The sequence below is a fragment of the Chaetodon trifascialis genome, chromosome 8 (assembly GCF_039877785.1).
Source record: "Chaetodon trifascialis isolate fChaTrf1 chromosome 8, fChaTrf1.hap1, whole genome shotgun sequence".
In the NCBI taxonomy this organism is placed as follows: domain Eukaryota; kingdom Metazoa; phylum Chordata; class Actinopteri; order Chaetodontiformes; family Chaetodontidae; genus Chaetodon; species Chaetodon trifascialis.
In genome coordinates, this window is record NC_092063.1 from 8,899,102 (window position 1) to 8,922,709 (window position 23,608).

General features: G+C 43.5%; 4 protein-coding genes across 14 annotated transcripts in view; 2 read left to right on the forward strand and 2 right to left on the reverse strand.

The window, feature by feature from the left end:
- Positions 1 to 1,193: 1,193 nt before the first annotated feature.
- On the forward strand, positions 1,194 to 5,758 carry cnbpa (CCHC-type zinc finger, nucleic acid binding protein a). Of its 2 annotated transcripts, XM_070967620.1 has the most exons (6): positions 1,206 to 1,268; positions 2,339 to 2,393; positions 3,325 to 3,448; positions 4,047 to 4,112; positions 4,334 to 4,532; positions 4,737 to 5,758. In XM_070967620.1, the coding sequence occupies exons 3-6, from the start codon at positions 3,328 to 3,330 to the stop codon at positions 4,852 to 4,854; spliced, it is 504 nt and encodes a 167-aa protein (XP_070823721.1). In that variant the 5' UTR covers positions 1,206 to 1,268; positions 2,339 to 2,393; positions 3,325 to 3,327; the 3' UTR covers positions 4,855 to 5,758. The 2 variants fall into 2 exon arrangements, with proteins under 2 accessions (XP_070823720.1, XP_070823721.1); XM_070967619.1 differs by lacking the exon at positions 2,339 to 2,393 and having other exon boundaries at positions 1,194 to 1,268.
- Positions 5,759 to 6,496: 738 nt separating this feature from the next.
- On the forward strand, positions 6,497 to 10,525 carry LOC139334616 (haloacid dehalogenase-like hydrolase domain-containing 5). Its single transcript, XM_070967617.1, has 8 exons — positions 6,497 to 6,761; positions 7,441 to 7,644; positions 7,787 to 7,899; positions 8,000 to 8,093; positions 8,192 to 8,225; positions 8,359 to 8,533; positions 8,669 to 8,857; positions 9,335 to 10,525. Exons 1-8 carry the CDS (start codon positions 6,642 to 6,644, stop codon positions 9,729 to 9,731), a joined length of 1,326 nt encoding a protein of 441 aa, XP_070823718.1. The 5' UTR covers positions 6,497 to 6,641; the 3' UTR covers positions 9,732 to 10,525.
- Positions 10,526 to 11,194: 669 nt separating this feature from the next.
- Positions 11,195 to 12,401, reverse strand: gp9 (glycoprotein IX platelet). The gene is made up of 2 exons (XM_070967618.1): positions 12,378 to 12,401; positions 11,195 to 12,055 (listed from the first exon to the last, which is right to left on the reverse strand). The coding sequence occupies exon 2, from the start codon at positions 12,052 to 12,054 to the stop codon at positions 11,251 to 11,253; it is 804 nt and encodes a 267-aa protein (XP_070823719.1). The 5' UTR covers position 12,055; positions 12,378 to 12,401; the 3' UTR covers positions 11,195 to 11,250.
- Positions 12,402 to 13,835: 1,434 nt separating this feature from the next.
- The window catches only part of iqsec1a (IQ motif and Sec7 domain ArfGEF 1a), a 92,908-nt gene continuing 83,135 nt past the window's right edge, over positions 13,836 to 23,608 (reverse strand). For 7 of the 10 annotated variants that reach the window (XM_070967594.1, XM_070967596.1, XM_070967598.1 and 4 more), the window contains 6 exons: positions 21,761 to 21,886; positions 21,570 to 21,669; positions 21,178 to 21,339; positions 20,625 to 20,801; positions 18,866 to 18,915; positions 13,836 to 17,550 (listed from right to left, as the gene is read on the reverse strand). In XM_070967594.1, the coding sequence (XP_070823695.1) occupies positions 17,014 to 17,550; positions 18,866 to 18,915; positions 20,625 to 20,801; positions 21,178 to 21,339; positions 21,570 to 21,669; positions 21,761 to 21,886 (1,152 nt within the window). In that variant the 3' untranslated portion in view covers positions 13,836 to 17,013. The remainder of the gene's footprint in view (positions 17,551 to 18,865; positions 18,916 to 20,624; positions 20,802 to 21,177; positions 21,340 to 21,569; positions 21,670 to 21,760; positions 21,887 to 23,608) is intronic. The other 3 variants (XM_070967601.1, XM_070967602.1, XM_070967604.1) reach the window with 1 other exon arrangement.

The window sequence follows — 23,608 nt, forward strand, 5'->3', positions numbered from 1 at the left end:
GTCACTTCTCTTGTATTCAAAATATGATGTAATCAGGACTCATTGAGGAAGAAGGTTCTGCATCAGAGTTACACAATAATGTGTATGTGAAATCATCAGTCACAAACACACGTGCACCACTGTTTGTTTTGACCATTGATTGTTTTAGGCCCATTTAAACTCTCATCCCAATTCCAGACGCTCGATTGGTCAGAGTACAAGATTCTGGTGTACTTTAGTCTGTTTCTCACACACTACAAATTCACCTTTTACTTAAAAAGCTTATATACTTTTCCAGCTGACTGGTTAAATTTAACCAGTAACAGTGGTAGCGCTCACTGAGTTCCAGATACAGACATCTCTATACAAGGTACTGCACCAATTCTTCTGTATCAGAGGCATGGACTTTGAGACACTGCAGGTACTACCATTGATTTAATTAAATAAAACTGTGGATGTGTCAGGAAAGTTAGCTGAAAGGCGTTACAGGAAAGATTAAGGTTGTGGCTGCACAGCCTTAGCACACAATCTCATATGACTCAGCTCTTACAGTTGCACACAGAAACCTTATCTTTATATGCAGATTTATCTCAAGTAAAAAAATAAAATAAAATAAAAAATTAATAATGATAATATGAAACCATTTCAAGTTTCATGTTCAAATGTAAAGAATAGAATGCATCTTGTGTGGCTCTTATATGAACCTTTTTAATTATGACAGAAATGAATAAAACACAAAATTTAAAAAAAATCAAAACTGTATATATGTATATATACTCTCTCTCTCTCTCTCTATGTGTGTGTGTGTGTGTGTGTGTGTGTGTGTGTGTGTGTGTGTGTGTGTGTGTGTATAATGTAGCAGTATACAAATATTACTGCTAATGGAAAAATGTAAAAATTGTTCAGGGAATGGAGAATTGCACATGGGTTTAGACTTGCACATTATTGTTATTTTAGTAGTAGACGTAGTACCGATTGTAGTATAAGTATACTGGTATGAGTATATTCCGTGATGCTTATAATTTAATGACATTTTGAACGCTACAAATCTAATGGATAAAAAGACGCCAGTCGATTAATGGAAAATGGATCCGTATCAAAGATTGGCTGATTCATAGAGGCGGTGTCCAGACATCATCGTGTGTGATTGGGTGTTTATGGGGTGTTCGGCCAATGACCATGCAGATTTCTACTGGATACTGTGAATGACAATTCAGGAACTCTCGCTCACACCGCATGTAGCGCAAAGAAGGAGGCGTAAACACTGACATAGTTAGGTAGCCAGCAAGGTAAGCATTAAAACAGCACAAAAATGTATTTAATCATGAGATGTTGTTTATGTGTAAACTGTGAAATTACGAACCGTTAGAGTCGACCGGAACGGAGAATTGGACGCTTGGTCGGGGTTCTTCTATAAAAACGCACTGCTTTGGCCTGGTCGCTCTAATGGAGCAACGGATTCTCAGTCCGGCCTGCTAATGCTAGACCGTTACAACGACTTTGGCGTGTGCGCCCTGCGCGGGAAATTTTGTTTATATGGTATATTCGCTTGAATATCCGTCAGAAACCGTGTCCAGTAAATCCTCATCACTACACGCGTTGAATCGACACGTTCCCGTTAGACAAAGAAGACTAATCGTCGACTGAACCGTGTTTATTAGTCGTGGTCGTGAGGTGGTCCGCTAGCGTGTGTTAGCCAGCAGCGGCAGTACCGTTAGGATCTGGCGAGTGCGCAGAAATATCAATGTGAGTAGGCCGACATTAGCGGAGCTTCAACCTTTGGCATTTCATTCTGTTCAGCAACCTTAAAAACATATCGGTGGGCGTCGTGTGGTTTACTTACTTGCGAGTGGAGGTTCCGCAGGTGCTTATAATACGAGTCGGGTTTTCTTTATCTTTGTTTGACACAGGGCTTGCTATTTGAGTAGATGTAAATTGTAACACGATGCGCCTGGACTGCCCTCTGGAGCTAGCTTTTCCTGTTAGCATACAACCCACAGCATGGCCGTTTCTGTAGTAGTAAGTGGCCTGTAGCACTAAATTTAACCAAATCACAGGGAATAATCAAAACTCAGCTGTCTGTACTCCAGTGCAAAGAAGCTATCACATGTTGATTACTGGAGCAACATAATTAAGCCATTTAGTGGATCCCTGATATATAAGATAGAAATTTAGGCCCGGCGTGAAATTGTAGCACCGTTATATGAATTGGAAGCAACAAGTTAGCCTCTTCCACAAAGGTAACGTTTACTTCAAATGCAGATGTCTCGTTTTGTTAACCTTCGTCATCTTATGGGTGCTAATGGCGAGGAGCTTGATTACTCATTAACCCACATTCTTCTTGACTTGATGTCTTTAGCACTGTCAACAAACAGAAGTTTGGCCTCGCAACATGTTTCCATTGACGAAATCGTGTAAGTTAGCTTGGTAGTTAGTTGTAGTCTGATGGCCAATGATGATTAGACATCGCAGCTGAAATTTGTTCCTTCTTGATCGTAGATTAGTTCCCCCGGTAGTCACCAAGCTAAACTGACACCTGCTGTACTGGTGTGTGAGTTGTGCTGTTACTTGACTCCGTCATAAAGAATTGTGTAAAAGTAATAGAGTTTATGTTGACAGTTTTATTATGCTCATGATCAGGCCATTCTGGATGACATAGCACTCATTGTGTACACTGGCTGCACCAAACAATCCCATCAGCTGTTCATTTACTGTTTTACACCAGTGCAAATGGCTGCATCAGCTAAAAGGAAAGATTTACTGATCAACAGGCGTTCATTCCAGATATAACAAACAGCATAATATGTGTGTTTAAATGCGAAATCGCATTATGTCACTAAGTGTTCTTCTTAATAAGAAGTCCAAACAGATTTCGCTACCAGTGACAAGACTAACAGGCCTCATCAGTGCTTATAGATTTTAATATCACACTAAGCAGCTTAATTGTTTGAGAGGCTGCATTCAAACCCCTAACCCTTTTGACCTCGCATCCATGTGCTGTCATGCCTGTGACATGTGCATAACTGGGTCACTGGGTTAAAATATGATACGGCATTCTGTCGGCTGGAATGCACGTGCACACATTTTCAGAGAGGCTGGCCTATTAGGGGGCCAAAGCTGAATTCATTCGGCACAAAACCAGGTGAAAAAATGGTGGCGCACACCAAGCTAGAATTATCTTCCTTTTTTTGTGTTTGGTGAGAAAGCCTGGTGAGATAGACAGCTGAAAAAGAGTTTCTTGCGCCCAGTGTAGGCTGTGTGTGAGTTCAATTATGTGTGTAGAGATTTTATTAGGAGCTTTTGTTAACTAATATGTGTTATTATTATTATTATTTTTTTGTCTAGATAATGGAGTTGGGCAGCAACAGCGAGTGCTTTGGATGTGGCCGCTCTGGGCATTGGATTAAGAATTGCCCAAATGCCAGCGGTTCACGTGCACGCAGCAGCAGGGGTCGGGGACGAGGCAAGGGTACTATGTTTTATGTTATTAAGGCCACATTCTGTGGATAAAAAGTTAATAACTTGGATTACAGATGGGTCTCAGCGGAGCACTCCTGATGGAGCACATTAATTTGAGGAGAAACACTTTGGGAGAGCTGTAAATTAAAACTATGTAGTGTTAATTTCAGAATTTATAGAGTCTTAAATTCTTAATTTTAAACGTTATGTTTTCAAGGTTAGGAATATGCTTGAATTTGAATATAATCCTTTAAGATGCTTGGTTTTTCAACAGTCTGGTGTTTTATCTACACATCAGTCATATAAACTAAATTTTTTTTAATATTTTGAAATGAAACAATCCTGTCACATTTCTGTCTCCGAATGTTGAAATTAGCAAGCATTAGTTTAATAATCATGATCAAAACAGCCAATCAAAGTAACTGTGAATAGCTGGTAAGTGATTATTTTTATATATATGTGTATCCACTACTGCATTTATAGTAATAATAATTTAGATGTGATGATTAAGCTCCCAGGAGACTGGAAATTTTTGACTCAGTTACCTTGAAAGTGCTTGAATTTTACTGTTTTGCTGCTGCACAAACATTGTCTTTCTGTCATTACAGAGCTGTTCTGTTATCGGTGTGGAGACCAAGGACACATGGCCCGGGACTGTGACCAAACTGAGGATGGTGTGCATTGCAGTTGTATTTCTTCTGTTTCAGTAGTAGTTAGTTGGTGTCAGGTGGTGTTTTCTTAGAACACTGTTACAGCCGTACTGACCACATTTTGATTTCCATGGTACCCCTCGCAGCATAGTATTTGTAAGATTTAATATTTATTTTTCACCAAATTTCCCTGAATTTAACAGTAATACATTCTGACACTTTTTTTTTTCTTTTCTCCTGTTCAGCGTGCTACAACTGTCACAGGAGTGGCCACATTTCCCGGGACTGCAAGGAGCCCAAAAAGGAGAGGGAGCAGCTCTGCTACAACTGCGGCAAAGCTGGCCACATGGCGCGTGACTGTGATCATGCCAACGAACAGAAGTGCTACTCTTGTGGTGGGTTTGGCCACATCCAGAAAATCTGCGATAAGGTCAAATGTTACAGGTGAGTCTTCAGTTCTGGTCCTTTATTTTCTTTTAGCTTCGGGGCCAGCATGTCTGGCATTCTGTATGAAATGATTGACAATCCCTGTCTCTTCTCTCTAACATTTAAGTGAGCTTGTTGTGTTCCTGGTTTAATTTTTACGGTTTATTGTCTTCTGAAACCGTCAACTTTTGTCCCGTCCCGTCCCCCCGCCCCCCCCCCCAGGTGTGGCGAGATTGGTCACGTTGCTGTGCAATGCAGTAAAGCCAGCGAGACTAACTGCTACAACTGCGGAAAGGCAGGCCACCTGGCAAAAGACTGCACCATTGAAGCCAGCGCATAATCAGTGCCCTCTGTTGCCCCTCCTTTTTTCAGATTGATGGTTGGTTGTATTATTTTCTCTGAATCCTCTTCACTGGCCAAAGTTTGGCTAACAGAGGCTAGTCCCAGGCCAGTGAGCCTCTCGACATGAAACACAATGAAAGGGGTGAAAAAATATCTTTCTGCATTCAATACAAAAATGTTTTAGTTTGGTAGCAGTGTTATGTATAATGCTTTGTTAAAGAGCCCCCCTTTCCAAGCCACTGGTGATCAGAGATGAATAAATGGGACTAAACATATGGGAATCTATAGGACCTCTGAGCTTGTGGAAGAGAGCTTCAGTAAAATGAGAATAGAAGAAGGGAGTAAATGGAAACCGAACTTCCATGTATGGTTATTTTGGTTTGTTTTAGTGGGATGAGTTGGCCAAGAGAGTATGACATGGAAACAGTTCATAACATGATGCATTTCAGCCCTACAAGCAGCTAAGCGGGCGATAACAAACTACATGTTATATTGCTAAGATATAAAAATTTTGGAGGTATTGAAAGAAACACGTTCTTTTATAGAAATCTGTTTACAATTTAAATATCACTTGGTAGTCCAAGGTATACTTTTACTTTTAAAATGGCTTTGGATTTTTTTTTGTTTTGTTTTGTTTGTTTTTTTCTTTTCTTTATTTGTTTTATACCTTGGCAAAATTTAGCATCAAGAACAGTCATCAGGACAGCAGAATCAGGAGTTATTTGGGAATGAAATGTTTTCACAGAAATCAAAATGTTATTTTTGTACAATATCACGTAGACTACTGTATAAATACCATTTGCTTGTACTCAGTTTTTAAGTCGGAAGGAAAGTGCAACTGAAGTCCTAGAAAATAGAAATGTAATTTTAAACTATCAATAAAGCTGGAGGAGCACGGGGAAGACCTGTTGTCTGATTTCAGTGGCTTAGTTTTAGTGCTTGTTTTGAGATGCCTTTCCTTTGCAGGCATTTGTCCTTCTGCAGCTATCGGTCAAACATCTCACCTGATCTGCAGGTTAACCGCATACCTTCTCTGGTATTCCTGCAATCTGCCCTTTTGTTATCCTAAAAGGCTGAACAATGTGTTGCCTTTATATTTGCGCACCCACTCTTCTATTTAAAAAAAAAAAAAACGACTTTAAAGACATTTAAAGAGTGCTTTGTGTAAAACAGGAAAGGGAATTCTGCCATGTGTAACAGATAGACTCAGATTTCCCTGTCAAATTTCTTTTGCTCCCCAGCAGCAAAATTTAGCCACTCTGAGGCACATCCAGGCCATGAGGGCACATCACTGCATGTGACACCAGTGACCAAACTGGCTGCGTCCTGACGGTAAAATGGAGAAGGTTCATCAGTGTCCCTGTTGTGCAAAAGAACGACGCACCGTGGAATATGTGCACGCACACACGCAGGAATGTGATAGGGATCAGATGGCTTGTGTGCTATCTGCAGCCCTGCTCTGCTCTCCGCCGAGCCGCTGCTGCTGCTGCGCCCGTTACGCACAAAGCTCCACCTCGGTGTCTAAAATGGCAGCGGGGGTTGCGGTGCAGATGCAGCTCTCCAGCTCCTTCCGGCAGAGATGCAGCAGGAGAGCCTCCTCCTCCTCCTCATCATATGACGTCATCGGGTCTCGCCCAGTCAAATTACAGCAGAGAGAACATCTGAGGAAAAAAAGAAAGAAGCGCAGCAGCCAGCGCGGCCGGAGCGAGCCGGCTTCACGCTTCATGCGGGCTTCTTTTCACTTATATTCTTCTCTTTTTTTTTTAAACCCGGTGATAAATAAAGATGAGGGGACTCCTGTCGTTTTACCGGGGTTTGTTCACCCTGAGTAACCGTCAAGCCCGACGAAAAGCTGGGATTGTCGGTTCTCGGTGCGGGTTTTGCGGAACTCAGTCTAAAAGCAAGGTACGATCCGAGCTGTTGCTGCGCCTCGGCTCAGGCATTTGTTTACAAGGCGATACTTTGCTTCAGGTTGTCTTTGCAGCGGGTCCGATCGACGGCGCATACGGTCATGTATGGAACTTTGTCAGATGTGGATGCGCCCGAGGAAACAACAGGGCAAAAACAATAGCTGATACACCGTGTTCCGTCTTCTCAGCCCCAGTAACAGGAAAAACAATGAGAGAAAAAACGGCCTTTTACATGCATGTTTGGATAGCTGGAGGATTATTTGTTAAATGCTAACAATGGAAACAGATCCCCTATGCACTGCCGTGTCCGTACCCACCGTGGATTCTCCGTGGCTTCCCCGTATGTTGCAAAAATAATAAAGGGCCCACATTATGTCATGATGTAGTCAGCCCTGTCACTGATATTAGAAAAAAAAAAAAACGTGTGGAAACCATATTCACAGACATTAAAACACGCTACAAAGTACATTTGAAGTCATTTAACATTGCGATTGTGATCCCCCATCTGTACAAATGCTTGTGCACAGCCATAAATCCTCCTGTTTGCTCGTCTTTCAACCGAATCACCCCCCCACTCCGCTTTTATTGCCCCGGAATGCTGTGCTGCTTGTTTTTCTGCGCCTTTTCCATTTTTTTGTCCACAATTTGTGCTTGTCCTCCCCCCCCCCTCGCAGCCGCAGCCTCGCTTCGGGCTGCTGTTCGACATCGATGGCGTGCTCGTCCGCGGAAGGATGCCGATCCCCGCCGCCAAGAAGTCGTTCGAGAAGTTGGTCGACTCTCGGGGCCAGTTCGCGGTGCCGGTTGTTTTCGTGACGAACGCCGGGAATTGCCTCCGGCAGACAAAAGCAGACCAGCTGTCTCACATCCTGGGAGTGCCTGTGAGTTGGCAGACTGTTGGGAGAAGTCGCTGTGGAGGCTTTTCTGTGCAGATCTGTTTTTGTTTTTTGTAATGAATGAATTATTCCGGTGTCCTCTGTCACTTCTGCTATTAACCTCTCCTGACTCTTGATCTATTCTCAGATCACACAAGATCAAGTCATCATGTCCCATAGTCCCCTGAGGATGTTTAAGAAGTTTCATGACAAGTGCGTGCTGGTGTCAGGACAGGGACCGGTCCTGGAAATTGCTAAAAAGTATCCTGGAATCTTGCTTTATCTTTTCTATTTGTGGCCCATTTAAAGTTTTAAAGGTTGGCATATCCCTCCTGGTTTGTCCTTAACTCTCTGTCTCCAGTGTGGGCTTTAAGAATGTTGTCAGTATTGACATGCTGAGGGAGTCGTTCCCATTGCTGGACATGGTGGATCACAACAGGAGACCTAAACTGCCGGTGAGACGTTGAAACAGAAAGCAGAAATGTGTCAGTTATGGAAACAGAAACTGTTCTCTCGCCACAGCACGTGTTCAGTGTCTGTTCTTTCATTCCAGTCCAATCCTGTGGGCAACCTTCCAAAGGTTGAAGGTAAGAAGACGTGCTTCTTGTCTCACCTCAAAGGTTCATCAGCAGTCAGTCTCAGAGTTACTCGCTGGCAGCTGCTTTATGATAACGCTGATATGAAAGATCTTTCATGTTGATCTTTTGATTCCACGTACAGCTGTGGTTCTGTTCGGGGAGCCAATTCGATGGGAGACCAACCTGCAGCTGATAGTTGACATCTTGTTGACCAACGGTAATCTCAGCAGTGTTCACCAAACCCAAAAGACGCCTCACGTCCCCCTGCTGGCCTGCAACATGGACCTCATGTGGATGGCCGAGGCCCATTCTCCACGGTAAGCTTTAAAAGTCAGTACTGGCATAGAGGATTTAAAAGACGGATTTCATTTATTACCATCACAGCTAAAGTCTCTCAAAGGTGCCGATGTAAATCTGTCCCTTTGTCTTCCGCTGTCTCATGTCGTCTCAAGGTTTGGCCACGGGACATTTCTTGTGTGCCTAGAGAACATCTATAAGAAGATAACGGGTAAAGAGCTGAAGTACGATGCTCTCATTGGGAAACCCAGTGAGCTGACCTACCATTTTGCGGAGTACGTCATCAGAAGCCAGGCCATGCAGAGGCAGTGGAAACATCCCATCACTTCCCTTTATGCTATAGGGTAAGATACGAGTGTTGTTTTGCTGCGTTGCAAATGTTAAGCAATAAACTAAGGAGGTGATGAGACTTGAATGAAAAGAGGCAGACAGCAGGAACGAGCACTGCGCTCTAAAATAGTACGTAATCACCTCACCTCACCACACCTCACCTGGCTGTTTGCCAGCGACTCGAGAGCCTGAGGCGTTTACTCAACAAAGTGGTGAGAACTATCACATGAAAATACAGAACTCGATCCTGTCAGTCGCCCGCAAGCGTCAGAGAACATGTCACGCTTTCCTCTCAGAACTTGCATGTTTCAGTTCAACTTTTCATCACGTGCTGCTGTTTGCTGGTGCAGCTGTTCTGTGTTTGTACTGCAGTGCTATGTGACTGCTTTAATTGCTCCTTCATCGGTGGAGCAGCAGAAAACACGCTCTGTCAGTATCATTGTCAGTACATGTCAGTATCAGGACGAGCTTTGTGTCTTCTGCACTCTCAGGGATAACCTTATGACTGACATCTACGGCGCCAATCTATACAACCGCCACCTGGAGGAGAGAGTTGCTAGAAAGAACCCCAAAGCCATTGCGAAGATGGTGGCCGCCACAGGGTCCACCGCTGCCGTGCCCCAGGAAGAGGAGATGGACAATCTGCTGGAGAGCGAGCTAGCGCTGCCCTCTGCCACTTCCTGTAAGTCTGTGCTAGTCTGCACGGGGGTCTACAACCCCAACGCAGAGGTGCCGTCTGATGCGAGTCACTGCATCAAAGAGACTGTGTTCCACGGGCACCGGGACTTCAGATTTGACCCGGCGCTGGTGGAGCCGGACCACATCGTGCAGGACGTGGCGGAAGCTGTTGACCTCATCTTTGAGCAGGAGAAGTTTGTGCCTCAGTAGAGTTTTGTGTGATCACGGAGGTCCTAGCTGAGGGGGAGCGAAGCATTAAAGGGTATTCCACTTTAATGCATGAGCCTGTAGGAGCCTAACACTGTGGACTTGTTTAACCACCTGACAGGGCATTGACAAAACATGGGTCATCCTCTGAACTTTTAACAAACTTTAGAGAAAATTAATCTGTAACTGTTACTGTCTCTTTTATATTGTTTTTTGTGATAGTCTTTAATTACGTGTTTTTCATTAAGGAAACGTGTAATAATGGCCTTATTTGACCCTAATAAGTATTTTTTTAGATAATAGTAATGTTTTAGATAATTACAAATCCTGAAACCATCTTATATTTATTACCAAAACTGCAAAGTGTTTTTAAGAAGCATATTCAGATAACATTTGACTTTTTATTATTACACATTTAGCCATTTTTTTTACCCATTTACCCTGGAAAATCTATGCATGGATATGAGAGTAATATTTTAACTGTAAAAAAAAAACCAACTGTTTGATGTGCAATATTGTCCTCTAATAGTACTGTCTGTCCGCATTTGTCTAGTTGTAAGAGCCTTGACCAGTATTTGCACAGACCGGAGACTTTCATCTTTGTTAAATGTTACCATATCTTCCTGCCATAACCTGTTTCTTATAATGTAGAGCTCATTTTTATGCTTTAAACTCTCGAAAACAAAAGCTAAGTAGACATTTATTCAGAGTCTTTTACCGCCCCATGTCTGACCATTTGTAGTAACTTACTCATTGTAAATATGTAACTTAAGAAAATATAAGAAATAATTGCACTCATCTTGCAAACTGTGTTTCTTCAAAGAAAACTGGCCAAGATGTTTACGCCAAGATCGCTCTAATTAGGCACCTGCAACACACATCAGTCAAGACTTGTCTCCAAGTTATGCACCATCTCTGTGCCACATACATAAATGCTTAACTGGCTCTGTCTTCTGAGTTGTGAGACAGATATGTAGTAGACATGTAGCATGTCCTCTTACTTCTTGGCCATTTCTGATACAATTAGAGGCCAAAATAGTTCTCAGAGCTTTAATATTTTCTTATGTTGGCATATCTGTATAGTCAGCACATTATTAACACATGATTTGTTTAGCTTTACCCCCAAAATGCTAAGATATAGCACGTTAAAATGTGCATAATACATGATATTATAATGCAAATTAGGCACATTCCCCTGAATAAAATTAGGTTGCATTGAAAGAAAAAAAGCACTTACCCAGAAGAAGTCTCAGGAGACATGGCTGTAGCAGTTTAACTTTATTCAAAACAACAAACACATCAAAAAAAAAAAAAAAAAAAAAAAACAGAAAGAAAGAAACATGTTTGGCTGCCTTGTGACTGACCTCAACCCTGTTTCTAACGGCTACCATTACAACAGGCAGGAGCACAAACGAAGCAGGTGTTATCAATGACCTGGATAACAACTCTACAGAGGTGAAACTCCCCCACCAGTCAGCTAGAACTGACGGAGCCAGTTGCCCTTGACTGAGCACTCCTTGGATCAACTCTGCTTGTCACTCGCAGTGCTTTTGTAATTCCACTGCAGCAGACGAAGGGGTCGCTCAGGCAGGTTTATCCTTATATTGTGCTTCTTGTGCAGCACATCCAGTACTTGTGGCAGTAAGTCCATGTTGAGAAGTGGTTTTTCTAGATCCTCTGTGCAACTGAGAGAGTCAGAGTCCCGGCTGACCTCCGACAGCCCAGTGTGCTGCCTCCTCCTGTGTCTCGGCTTCCGTGACTGCAAAGGGATGGCCTCGAATCCGGAATGTCTCTCATCTATGTACAGGATGATGGTGGACTTTTTGGCTAGCCTCAAACACCACAGAAGCAGAACAATGAGGCAGCACAGCATCACCCCCATCATGGCGTTAAAAGGCCCATCAGTACAGCTTGCCGGGGAATAGGGAGAAAAGTAGTCATCAGTGAGTTCTGTGATGGCTTTCCTAGCCACAGAGCTCGGACTGGCACAGGTGGGCTCCTTGGAAACAATAGCCCTGTTCTTTAGCAGCCAGTTCCTCAGGTACTGGATCCTACAGTCACAGTGGAAGGGATTCCCAGATAGTGAGACCCTCTTCAGACCAAGCAGTCTGTCAAACAGGCCTGGAGACACCGAGGTGAGCCGGTTGTCCTGCACATGGAGCTCTGTGGTGTCTGAGGGCAGATGAGGCAGCTCCATGAGGTTTAAAGAGCTGCAGTTCACTAGCAGGCCAGCAGGCCGGAGGGCTGAACATAGGCAGGACCGACCAGTCGTGTGTGCACTTGATGTGGCCAAGAGGAGGACAGCTAAGCTTAAACCAGAGAGCATCCTGTCCTGTCTTGCACAGTAAGAGCAGTGAGGATGCTTTAGCAGATGCTAACAGCGCAGCACTCAGTAAGGCGTTACAGCGGAGGATTCTAAAACACAACACAGTCCACAGAGCTGTGCGTTAGGACATGGTTAACATTAAGAAACAAACAAAAATGATCAATTTTCAGAATTATAGTTGTTCATGCCAAATTAACACATCTATGAGGTGAAAGATATTGAATATTCATGTGCATTCTTAAGATGGACTAAAATATTCAGATATAGCCAAGTTACAAAGTGAATGTAAAACCTCTCTTTTTGAATTGAAAAATAGTGCAAACCTTTTAGAGTCAAACCAGCTTGGAAGTTACGTCTTGTGGCGCCAGTCATCTCTTAGATAACGTTATATATTCTCTGTTATGGTCCAGTGTTGCATTCGAACGGAGGAGTAGTTCAAAAGTTCTCCCGAACTCAAGGTGTCCCTGTTTTGTAACTGTTGTGTTACAGCACGACGTCTGTGTGAGGAGTGCACCAATAACACTGCACGGTTATGGCGCATTTGACATGAAGGGAATCCATCTGCTTAAAGGAGATAAAAGTTAATCTATTAAAAACGGCAGCGGGGGCTATCTGAAGCTCTCCCACACGCTGTTTATTACTGACATGGTGGAGCTGCTGGGAGAGCGTGTAACGCTTTGTGTGAATGAGATGTGAACCATGAGATATTTTGAAGGCCAAGCGCTGAATGAGCTCGAGGAAATTCTGAGCTGCAAAGCAGGACGGGCATAAAATGAGGCTGAGCAGCAGTGATCCAAGAAAATCTGCAATCCAAGAATAAAAAGGTCACACTTCCACAGCTTCAGAGAAGTGGTCTAAAGCTGAGAGGTATGAGTTGCATGCAGCTGATCCTACAAGGAACTGTGTAGCAGGTGCACTTTTCACCCATAGGTGGTGTAATGGCACAGATTTCCCTTTTCATTTCACAGCACTTTAATGCATGCCCTCTAGTGGAAATGCTGCAGCACTATAGTGGAAAGTATTGTGGAGCCTGGAAGTGGATGATATGAGAGCCTAGAGATAAGGCACTAATGTAAAATGCATTATACAAAAAAGAGAAAAGAGTTTCCTTTGAGTCACACTAACAGCGGACTCAGTGCTCACTAAGACATTTGCTGAATGAAGTACCATTAACACACCCGAGTGTTATGTTTAGGCAGGATTTGGACCAATAGCAGACACGCAGACAGGAGGTAAGGGTTAAACAGGAATTTATTGAACTGATAATAGAAAGAGAGGTGGAGAGCAGTTCAGGGATACGCTGGAGCGCACAGAGCTCAGGTGGTGCGAGTACTTGCGTTAAAGGCGGTGGTGGAGGCACAGGTGAAACTAGGTGGTGATGGCTGTTGACTAGAGGCTCAAGGCAGGTGGAGGCAGAGAGGCTGGAGCTGGAGATCAACGCAGGAGAACTCACCGAGCAAAAAAGGAAAAAGACACCAGAGATCAGGCGCTGGTAATTGACCCGAGAGAAACAAAAGTAAATATATGCTAGTAAACGGCCAACTATACCACTAAGCAGCGGAAACAATCTGGCCACGAGTCCTCTGCAGTCCACAGTCTTCGTGCTGTGCTTGATTGTGATGAGTCCCAGCTGTGTTGGAGCCCAAGCCACCTGGAGAACCACGCCCAGCCTCCGCCAAAAAAGGAAGCGCAGGAACCAAAGCCCCGCACCTCTCCACAGCACACGAGAAAACAACCGAATTCCCCAAACCACCACACCGAGAGCAAAAACAACACATGCGTACCATAAGTCATATATTCGTTTATTTTGCGTTCTCAACATTGTCACAGTTGAAGTTTTACAATAACTGGGGTCTTACTGACTCACTACTCACTGTACAAACAGAATGCACATATAAATGAGGCCATTCTTGTCTTTTCCTTTTTTTTTAAAATGTGTCTCGCGCCAGACTGAACAGCTTGCAGCAGGATGTGTGTATGTTTGTGTGTGTGTTTTTTTTCTTGGGGGGGGGTTGCATGTATGTAAAGAGAGCTGGGTGTAAATGGCAGCGAACTTTCTAACAGTCTGTGTTTGATTTCTACAGCAAATGTCAGTTCATGACAGCTGGAGGCAGAGACAATCGATATGTTCATATATCACTCCTCTCGTCCATCTATGAGGTGATGCATATACATCCTGATCTCAACTGCAGATATCAGAATAGAGCACTGATCATATACACATTATGTACAGTTCTTTTAACCCCTGTCTTGGTCCCTTTTACAGCTTCATAAAGATAAACCCTCTTTCCAAGCAGTTCATCAGCTTGCACATCAAAATCCCATATTTACATGATGAAAGCCCTCAACAACAGAAGTGCAATGTTCTTTAGGTTTGTAATTTACACAATGGCTTTGTTGATGGATGCATGCTGAGCTTCAATAATTACCAGTCAAACGTGGAACAACAAGAACACATCAACATCAGGAAACTCCAAATTAATCAAAACCAAAGGAGAAGTCAAAATTTATAGGCTGACCCCCCCCTCCCCTCCCCGCCCCGCCCCATCAGCTCACAGTGAATTGGACACAGGATGATCCATGCAGTGCAATGTTGGGGTACTTTCTCACAAAGAATGACTGTAGACATTCGAAGCACTACAACACACACCAAAATCAACAGACTCCGCGGCTTTACATCATCCCAAGATTTCAGATTCATAGCAAAGATATGAAATCAATGGAAAGACACATTCAAGCGATCATTAGTGTCCCATATGTGATATGTCTGCCACTCAAACGTTCCTTGTTAATTCCCATGAGGAAAAGTGTGTGAGAATAAGCCTGACTTATGGCAATGGTTTTATTTGTGAATGTTAAAATACATTTACAACCTGAATATTGGGACAAACAGTTTACTGTCACTAATTTACACACTAGAATAGACTCTTATTTGTAGAATGTAGAAAGTTAATCTTTACATATACCCAGTTCCTTTGTTCAGTTTGCATTTTGTATATTATAATTGCATTTCCTGAAAAAAATGAAAGTGTTCTTCCATATGTGCTTATCCAGCAAAATATTTCTGTTCAGCCCAAAGAGAAGCATATTCCTTTTATTAAAATATATACACACATTCCTCTTTCCACTGTGAACTGTGTAAGTATTTATATATTCTGAAATGAAAAAAGTTTTTTTTTTTTTTTCTTTTTCACCTGAATCTCATCCTGGACAACAAGATAACAGACTTCCACTCTCAGTACAAGTCTGCGTTTTCTGAACATGATTGCACTTAAACTTGCTATGGTAACACTGATTTGTTATACAATGTGCAGAGGATAGCCTCACATTAATAACATTACATGCAAAAATCACTTACTAGACATTCCACTGAACTCCAAGTCTGTACCTCTCCTAAGACCACGAGGACAGCCACACATTAATTTACTGAGAAAGACTCTGACAGGGGTCCAAAACAAAAAAATAAATAAATAATGACGCAACAAGAAAAAGAAAAAAAAAATGCAGAAATTGGAGGGACACGTTGTTCTTAATGTACAAAATCATTACAAAGATATTGCACATATGATAGAAAAAAAGATGAAAAAAATACTTTACTGTGTAAGAACTGATTTTATTCGCTCACCAAACCTTGTTGGCGAATTTAAATGAAACATACTAAACAAGGCAAAAGAAGATTATAAAGTGTTTCTGTTTTTGATTTGAAGGGTCAAGAAGAGCAGCTGTCGCATACGTGAAAGGCAACAGACTGAATGTGTTCCACAATGCGTCCACTTGTGACATGAACTCGAGCTCCAAATTTGTCTTTAAAACGTCATTACTTTTTACAGTTGAAGCAGCTACGGTGTGAGTTTGTCTGAGATCAAACCAACCAAACAGCCCAGTTTCTCGTTTGTGTGTGCTGACAGGAAAAGTCTGCTTTCAGGCTTCAGCTGTGACAGCACAGCGTTTCAGGGCCCATATGCGACAGCTGCCATCCAGAGGCTCCTTCTGATCCATTTGAAAGGCAAAACTTCCACCACAGATTATAGGCCGGACTGAATGAGAGTTCACTCCTTTCAGATCTACATCCTGTTACCACAGAGTCAGTAAAATACTGATAGAATTCATTTTTGCTGATAATAATTGTAAGTATAATCTTACAAATTACTTTACGCACAATATACTGTACATGAAGTCTTGACTAAATAGATTATGCATTAATAATTGGCACATTTATTTATGAGAGCTAGGAGACAACACATATAGCTGTCATCTACAGTAAATACAGCACTAGAACTACAATGACTGAGACGGTCGACTCAGTTGTTTAACCTGTCCTTTGATTTAAGTTAGTGTGAAATGATTACATCTAGGTTCTTCACTACATATGAGCTCTACGGGAGGCAACAACAAATTGCATTCATATGATGGTAGGATCTGCAAACCAAAGAGTTGAAAGTTGACTTCCGAGAGGCTGTGCACAGGAAATGTTGCCATCGTCACGACAGAGAAAACAGTCAGCTATGTTCTCGTCTCATGTTGTCTCTCCTCCTGATTATGTGAAGGTGAGACGGGTTATTGAAGGGGATGAAGCAGTGTGGACGGCTCGGTGAGAAAACGCATTTTCTCTGCAGCTGTCACGGCCGGGCGGTGTGTGTGTGTGTGTGTGTGTGTGTGTGTGTGGAAAACGTAGAGCATCTTCCTGTACAGAGCCCCCACAAAACCCTGATGGGGCCAGGCCCATGATCAGGCAAACAAGTAAAAGGCCCCTGGTGGAAGATTTGAGTCCGATTTCCATCCTGCATATTAGTTGGACCTGGAGGTGAAAGAGGTGACTGCATGTGACTGGTTTCCATCACAGCAGCAGTAAAACACAGTGGACAGGCCATAGAGTTATGCTGTCAGTCCCTTTGGTGTAAGCAATTGTCCCTCCTTCCTTAAGTCCCTTCCTCGCCTCTCATCTCTGTGTTGGGAGCATCACACTACGGTGCTGATGCCACTGTGTTTGGGTTTGGGTCCGCCAGGTGCCGTACCCGCTTGCTGACTGTGGTGATGAGGGGCATGCTGGGAGTGTGAGGCGTGGTGGGAATGCTGGCTGTAATGGCTGTGCTGTGAATGGGCGTGTTGGTGTGGATGTGAGGCGTAGGCCGGGTGCTGGTGGTACTGCGTGTGCGGAGGGGGGTGGTAGTGGTGGTGGTGGTGGTAAGGCGGCGGGTTTTGTGGGACTTGGCAGTAGTGGGAATGGTGACCGTGGAGTTGGGGCTGCACTGAGTGTCCCACCTGTGCTGTGTGGTGCAGGTTGGTCGGGTGGGGCTTGTGGGATATGAGGGTGGGGTGACCAGGGGGCGGGAAAGGAGAGTGGCTCTGGGATGACGGTTTGCCTCGCTTGCTGCCAAAGAGCGACCCAAGGATGGAAGTCGATGCTGAGTTTGGGATGGAGTGATGGCCGCGTGGTGCGCCCTCACGTGGCGTGGTGGCTCTCCGGCGTGTGTGTGGGCTGCTAATGATGGACCCCTGCAGGTGGGAAAAAAGGTAACAGCATGTCCATCAGACACTGTGCAAGTGCTGCTGCACAACAGCTACAAGGCACCAGCAGGATGAATTCACAGCTTTCTTATTTCAGATAAACAAGTAGCAAAATGTTATAGGGCATGCAAATGAGAAACTAAAAATGTTTTCATGGTAGGCAGCAGCAACACTAGGAATATTTCAGCTTCAAGGTGAAGGGAGCCTATATTCAAAGGAGCTCTGCAGTCGAGGAGCTAACTGGCTTGAAACAGTAACAATAGCGATTACATTAAAAACCATCAGGAGCATAAATAATGACATTAACAGGGGTAGAAAAGACAACATTTCATCTTCATTGCAGTCAGTGTGCCAAACCCTCTCAGAGTCACACATGCAACTTGTTATAATCAATGGAGGCATCGTTTCCACATGCAGAGGATGTGACAGGCAAACTCGTCATCCACACAGTAGCATTCAACTAGAAGTCAGAAGGCAGGAGGAACTAAGCTCTAGTGTGCAGACTTCACAACAGGCCCGGACACTTTCTCCCCCTTTTCTGGGGTCCAACACTGCTCACTATCCAGGTGGGAATTCTCCTAATCAAGCGTTTCCTTTGGCACATGCTTCATCTAAGACTGGAGAAAGACCATATGACGTCTTTTGAAAGCAGAATGAAATTTTCAGGGTCCCAGACTTCAACCCAACACATGAACTCATGAACACATGAAATGAGGGAAAGATGAATGAATGAAATCCACATCTTTATAAGTCTGTGTGAAGCCCATCAGCGGACCTCTTGACTATGAAGGCTACGTTCCTCCCTGAACCTTATAGCACTTAAGAGAAGTTGTGGATAAGGGAAAAAGAAAGGCCCGGACAGAAGGAGGGGCTGCGGGAGATGTACAGTTTCCTAGAGTGTCACAGAGCTACCACCCTGCCACAGAGAAGAAGAACCAAATGAAAACCGCTCGGATGTGATTGAATGAAAGACAGAGACAGGCGACAAGGGGAGGGATCAGAGGAGGGATTAGTAGAGTCATGCTTGTTTGAAGATAAAGTGTATACTGGTCATATAACATGACCAAAACAGGTGATCTCTGGCTTCCACAAAGGGGCAGGATCAGAGGCAGGCAACCCATGCATGCACACTAACTGAGGCAAGCAGGTTATAAGGCATCCCAGGAAGAAAAATAAATGATCCAAACAAATGGACTGAGTCTATGGAGCAAAGAAGGTGTAAGACCAAAAAATAAATGGTGTGTTTTCACAGTGCACATCATCACATAGAGAGTAGCTTGGATACCAGCTGCTTCCAACTTACTTCCATATTGCTGTCTAGTGATCCTGCACTGCTGCGACGCCCCCGCTTGCCTGCCCGAGACATGCAATACCACAGATTAGAGATCGTCAGCACTCCTGGATCGACTACAGACGTTTAGGCCGCCCGCCTGTCCCGTAGGGGGCAGCGCAGTGGATTGTGACTGTGAGTAAGTTCCAAATATGGGCGGGAAGGGGGGGAGCGCGTTCAGGTCTGGGAGGGTGGTGGGTGACAGGTGGTACTGCGGCTAGCTGTTTAGCGAAATCACATCTTCACTCAGGTTGAGAACTAAAGCTGCAGTGAAATTTAAGTTTTGAAACGCACTTCGAAGTGGAGGCTCAGCCAAGCAATGCTTAAAAATTTGAATGCATTTCCATGAATCTCAACAAATATGGACTCCATGAGCATCGAGTCTGACAGACCAAGGAATGTCTACAGTGAAGTTTTAAAAAGACTGCGGTTTGTTTTTGAAAACTCGATGCCGAAATAAATTTGTGACTCGCTAAAACGTGACAACTCTTTCTTAACGTTGTCACAAGATGTAGATTTGCACAAGGGTTAAGGTTGGCGAAAAGCCAGTCTCAGTGACAGTCACAAAGGAGGAGACACATCAAAAGCAATACAGTGGTTGTTGCACATGGGATGTACAGGCATATACAGGTCTGAGGGCGAACAGAGCTCTCTTGCTGTTGTTATAGGCACACTCAGCCAATGATACATGACCAATAATCACACATATACAGGAAAATACCTGATGTGTATGGAGATAACACAGTAAATACACATGAAATGGAGTATGGCAGGAAAGGAAAAAAGAAAACACTTAACAGAAATGACCCCACTAACATGCCACATCCTGCATCGAAAAACACGGGAGACAGGAGGGCGGAGGGACTTCTGCAGACCGCTTCACTGACTGACCTATCATTTCCCATTGAGGTAGTGATCGTAAGAACAAAGCGTATCGTATTACCAACAGCGAGGCAGACCCCTGACTGGATTTCATTTTGTTATCAAGCTAATCACCTGATAACTTCACATAGCTGTTATCTGTAATGAATGAAATGCATTCTTGCTTCAGAGGCGGAGCGGCTGTGTTAAACACTGATATTCATGGATGTGAAATGACTGTTAACACCAAGACTGAGGCTAAATCTTGATCTCGCCGCTGCTTGAGAATGGCTCGCATCAGCACCGATTTGTTTGGTTCACAAATATACGTGAGAGGAAAAGGCACATGATGGTTGAAAAAAACAAAACAGAACACAAGCTTATCATGAAATGTCTTCGGATAGAAGAAACTCAGGAGTGCAAAAGTGCTAAATTAAAAGTGACGATTAAAACATGAATGGGAATGTTCAGGAATAAACTCATCCAAATGATCGGGGGTGAGAACTGCCTGGCAATTTCATTCATCACTGAGAAGACAAATCTAGAAAAACTGCATTTCTCTTCGTCTCAAATAGGCCCGTGCTCAGTCTTTCAATTGGGAACAGGTGGCGAACGCCTTAAGTCTCTCTAAAACAAAGTATGCCAAGTACAAAAGAAGTTAAACATTGAAGGACACACCGTCCAGACCAAACTAATCAATCATGAGTGAGTTAGATAGTGGATTTAAAGGGGAGAAATCTAAAATCAATGTATGGTGCCGTGAAACAACATTTTGCTATTTTTATCCCCTTGATATCATCACAGAGAGGTGGATGACAGAAGGAGAGCCTTCTCCATCAGCTGGTTCACAGCACAGACGTTTTGGCTTTACCTGCTTCGGAGAGGTCTCGCAGGGAGCTGCTGAGGGCGCTCCTCTTCAGGCCCTCTCCCATGGCGTAGGTGTCATCCAGACTGGCGCGGTTCATGCTCCCGTTGCCAGCTTCCTTCTTCAGGCCGGAGCTCTGCGACATGCTGGGCCTCACCACCCCCTTCTGCTTCTCCAGCTCAGCTGTGGAAAGGAAAGGAGCCAAGGAAAGGCTGAGGTAAGTGACAGCGGTTTTCACATCTCACTCCGGCCAGGGAATGACTTTATAACTTCTCGGTAATGTATTCAGCCACTTTTCGCCGTCTGAAACTCATGAATGTCCATTATTCATCTGCATAATTTCCAACATCCTGTTCTTGGATGTCTTAACAAAATTGCCTTTTGATTGTACAGAAAAAAACGCCTCTCCCCTCTCTTAGCCATCCTGTGAACTCTGTAAAAAGTCTCCCTTGTAAAGTGCCACAGTTGAGTAATGAGGACCATGCCCTGTTTCTACTTCACACAGCCTGAGGTAGGCAGACTTAGAGGGGGGTGGGAGGGGGGAAAAAAGGCAGCTCACACTCTATTCTGTATTTCTCCATTTCCTGGACCTCGGCAATGGACTCTCGCAGGTCATCTGTGAACTTCTTGCGGTCCTGGGGGTTGGGTGCGTTAAAGTTGATGAGGACTTTGATGTCCGCACCTGGTATCGCTGATGTAAGCCTGATTCCATTTGGGTAATCTGGGGCAACAGCAAACAGAGGGAGAGGCATTTACACAAGGGCCATTGATCAAAACCGAGTTAAAACACGTTGGGCGAATCTGTCTGAAGCTGGGAGAATAAACGATGCCACAGCCCATTGCTTTGACTTCCCCTTCCTGCTGCATGTGTCACTGCGCTAAATCAAACCCTGCGATATAAACACTGTCAGCTAACACACCGCAGGGATAAAGACAGAATAAAACACTTACACTGATTTTCAAACAGCATGACTTGCATTCCATACAGAGAGAAAGACTGTCTGAAGCTGTACGTCACCGAGTTCTTCTTTTTCTGGAAAATCTTGGTTACCTGAAATCACACGAAGAGAATATTTAAGGGTTGGTCTAAAGGGAAAGGAGAGGAGAGGAGAGGAGAGGAGAGGAGAGGAGAGGGCTTTTACCACGAGGAGGTCGTTGAACAGGAAGATCTCCCGCTGATGCAGGCCCAGCTTCTGGAGCTTATTGGGATCTGGCACTTCAAACAGGCGGCAGTAACACACCAGCCGGCGATGGGGCAGCGACAGCACCTACAAGGCAGAAAAAAACGAGCACAGATACCGACACTTCAGAGGTCATTATGGCCTCGGTCCACGAGGTAATAAGGAACAGAAGTCACCTCTTCCTCTGAGCAGACTTTAACGGAGGTGTAGCAAAAGGATGACTGATTTGCTCCAATGTGTTTTGCATTCCTCTCAGCGTTCACAGTGATGCATGAGCATCAGGGCTGCAGCTAGTTATGATTTTCAGCCATCTGCTGATTATTTAATCAAGTAATTCTTTAGTTTATAGAATGTCAGAGAACAGTGAACGCCTGTTACAATTACTTAAACTCAAAGTCTTTAACTTAACCCAGAAAAGACAAAGACAAGCAGCAAATCCTCAAAGTTGGAATGTTTGTCGAAAAATGACTTAAGCGGTGTTAAATCTGGTGATTGCATAGTTTTCTTATTGTCAACAAATTCCATGAAAAGACAAAAAGCGACAATGAACTGATCCTATTAATGGCTCTGTAGCCACAGCCTGACATAGCCTACTCTTCTGTACTTCCAAAACTGTTAAACTGCCATAAATGAACCACAATGTTGCACTGAGTGTCCATGTTCCTATAAATAGGATGAAAAATACTTGCTCATGCACCAAATCTGCAGCTCAAATAGTTCCGAACAAATTAACTATTTACCCCCAACTGAGCAACATTCAGCAAAAACTACAGTGGTGACTTGTTTTAAGAAATCATTTAGCCTTCTTTTAAAATGAAAGTATTTATTTGTGACCTTTTTTAGTGCTAGTTGAGAGAATTGAGACTTAGGACCCATCAGAAATTCCATACTAACAACTACTGAGTTTGTTAAAAGGGCATGTGAAATTGATGCATGCTAAATATTTCAGCATGCAAACACTGGACACCGGCACAAATATCCCACAGTGCACATGATCACAATAAACTAGCCTTAAACATTACACTTCACACAAGCTGTTACATATTAAGAAAAAATTGGAGTAACGCTAGTTGTTGCCTCGTGCCGTAATTTCAGGATTTGACGACGAAGGTATCTGCAAGATCCACAAGGAGTTCATCTGTGACTTGCGTTACTTCTTATATCTCTTCTTAATTCATCCATATCAAGGATGTATTATGTGATTATCATTGTCATCATGAAGCGCTAGATGGGGGATTATTGCAAATGCCTGGAGAGGTGAGGTTGGTTGGCACTTCTATGCTGACCAGTATGTTTGAAAAGATACATGCAACTACTTATTTACACAAATGTATGTTGAACGATAGTACACATATTGAGTGTGTAGTGCATAGAATTTCAGACGGGCCCACCTTAACAAATATAAAATATCAGGCCACCTTGACAAGTGTTATCGCACTGATACCATGACAGCAGAAGCGGAGGATATCTCTGTTAAAGTCATGATCCTGTACAGTGTGTATGTTAACATGTAGCAGATTCTAAGGTGGCAGCTAAAGCACCAATAAACAATATTGATATTTTGTTTGTCATCCTTTTAGCACCTATTAAAGTTTACTGGTAATATGGCATGTAGCATAAGTATTGTTGCAATGGTTACCTTCATTTTTAGAACTAATGCACAGATGTAACCTGTTCAACTCTTAACCTGAACTCACATACAAGAAAAGGAGTCCAGAACATTTACCAATGGAACTGTATAATGAGCAGTAATACATTACAAAATAATATAGTACAACTAGTGCTTAGTCAGCGCATCGCTCCTCCCAT

Bases quoted from the DNA above. Each gene is read 5' to 3' on its own strand.
- gp9 (XM_070967618.1), bottom strand. From the start codon at position 12,054: ATGCTCTCTGGTTTAAGCTTAGCTGTCCTCCTCTTGGCCACATCAAGT.
- LOC139334616 (XM_070967617.1), top strand. From the start codon at position 6,642: ATGAGGGGACTCCTGTCGTTTTACCGGGGTTTGTTCACCCTGAGTAAC. The intron at 7,645-7,786 runs GTGAGTTGGCAG...ATCTATTCTCAG, and splicing joins CTCACATCCTGGGAGTGCCT to ATCACACAAGATCAAGTCAT. The intron at 8,094-8,191 runs GTGAGACGTTGA...CTTTCATTCCAG, and splicing joins ACAGGAGACCTAAACTGCCG to TCCAATCCTGTGGGCAACCT.
- cnbpa (XM_070967619.1), top strand. From the start codon at position 3,328: ATGGAGTTGGGCAGCAACAGCGAGTGCTTTGGATGTGGCCGCTCTGGG. The intron at 3,449-4,046 runs GTACTATGTTTT...CTGTCATTACAG, and splicing joins GGGTCGGGGACGAGGCAAGG to AGCTGTTCTGTTATCGGTGT. The intron at 4,113-4,333 runs GTGTGCATTGCA...TCTCCTGTTCAG, and splicing joins CTGTGACCAAACTGAGGATG to CGTGCTACAACTGTCACAGG.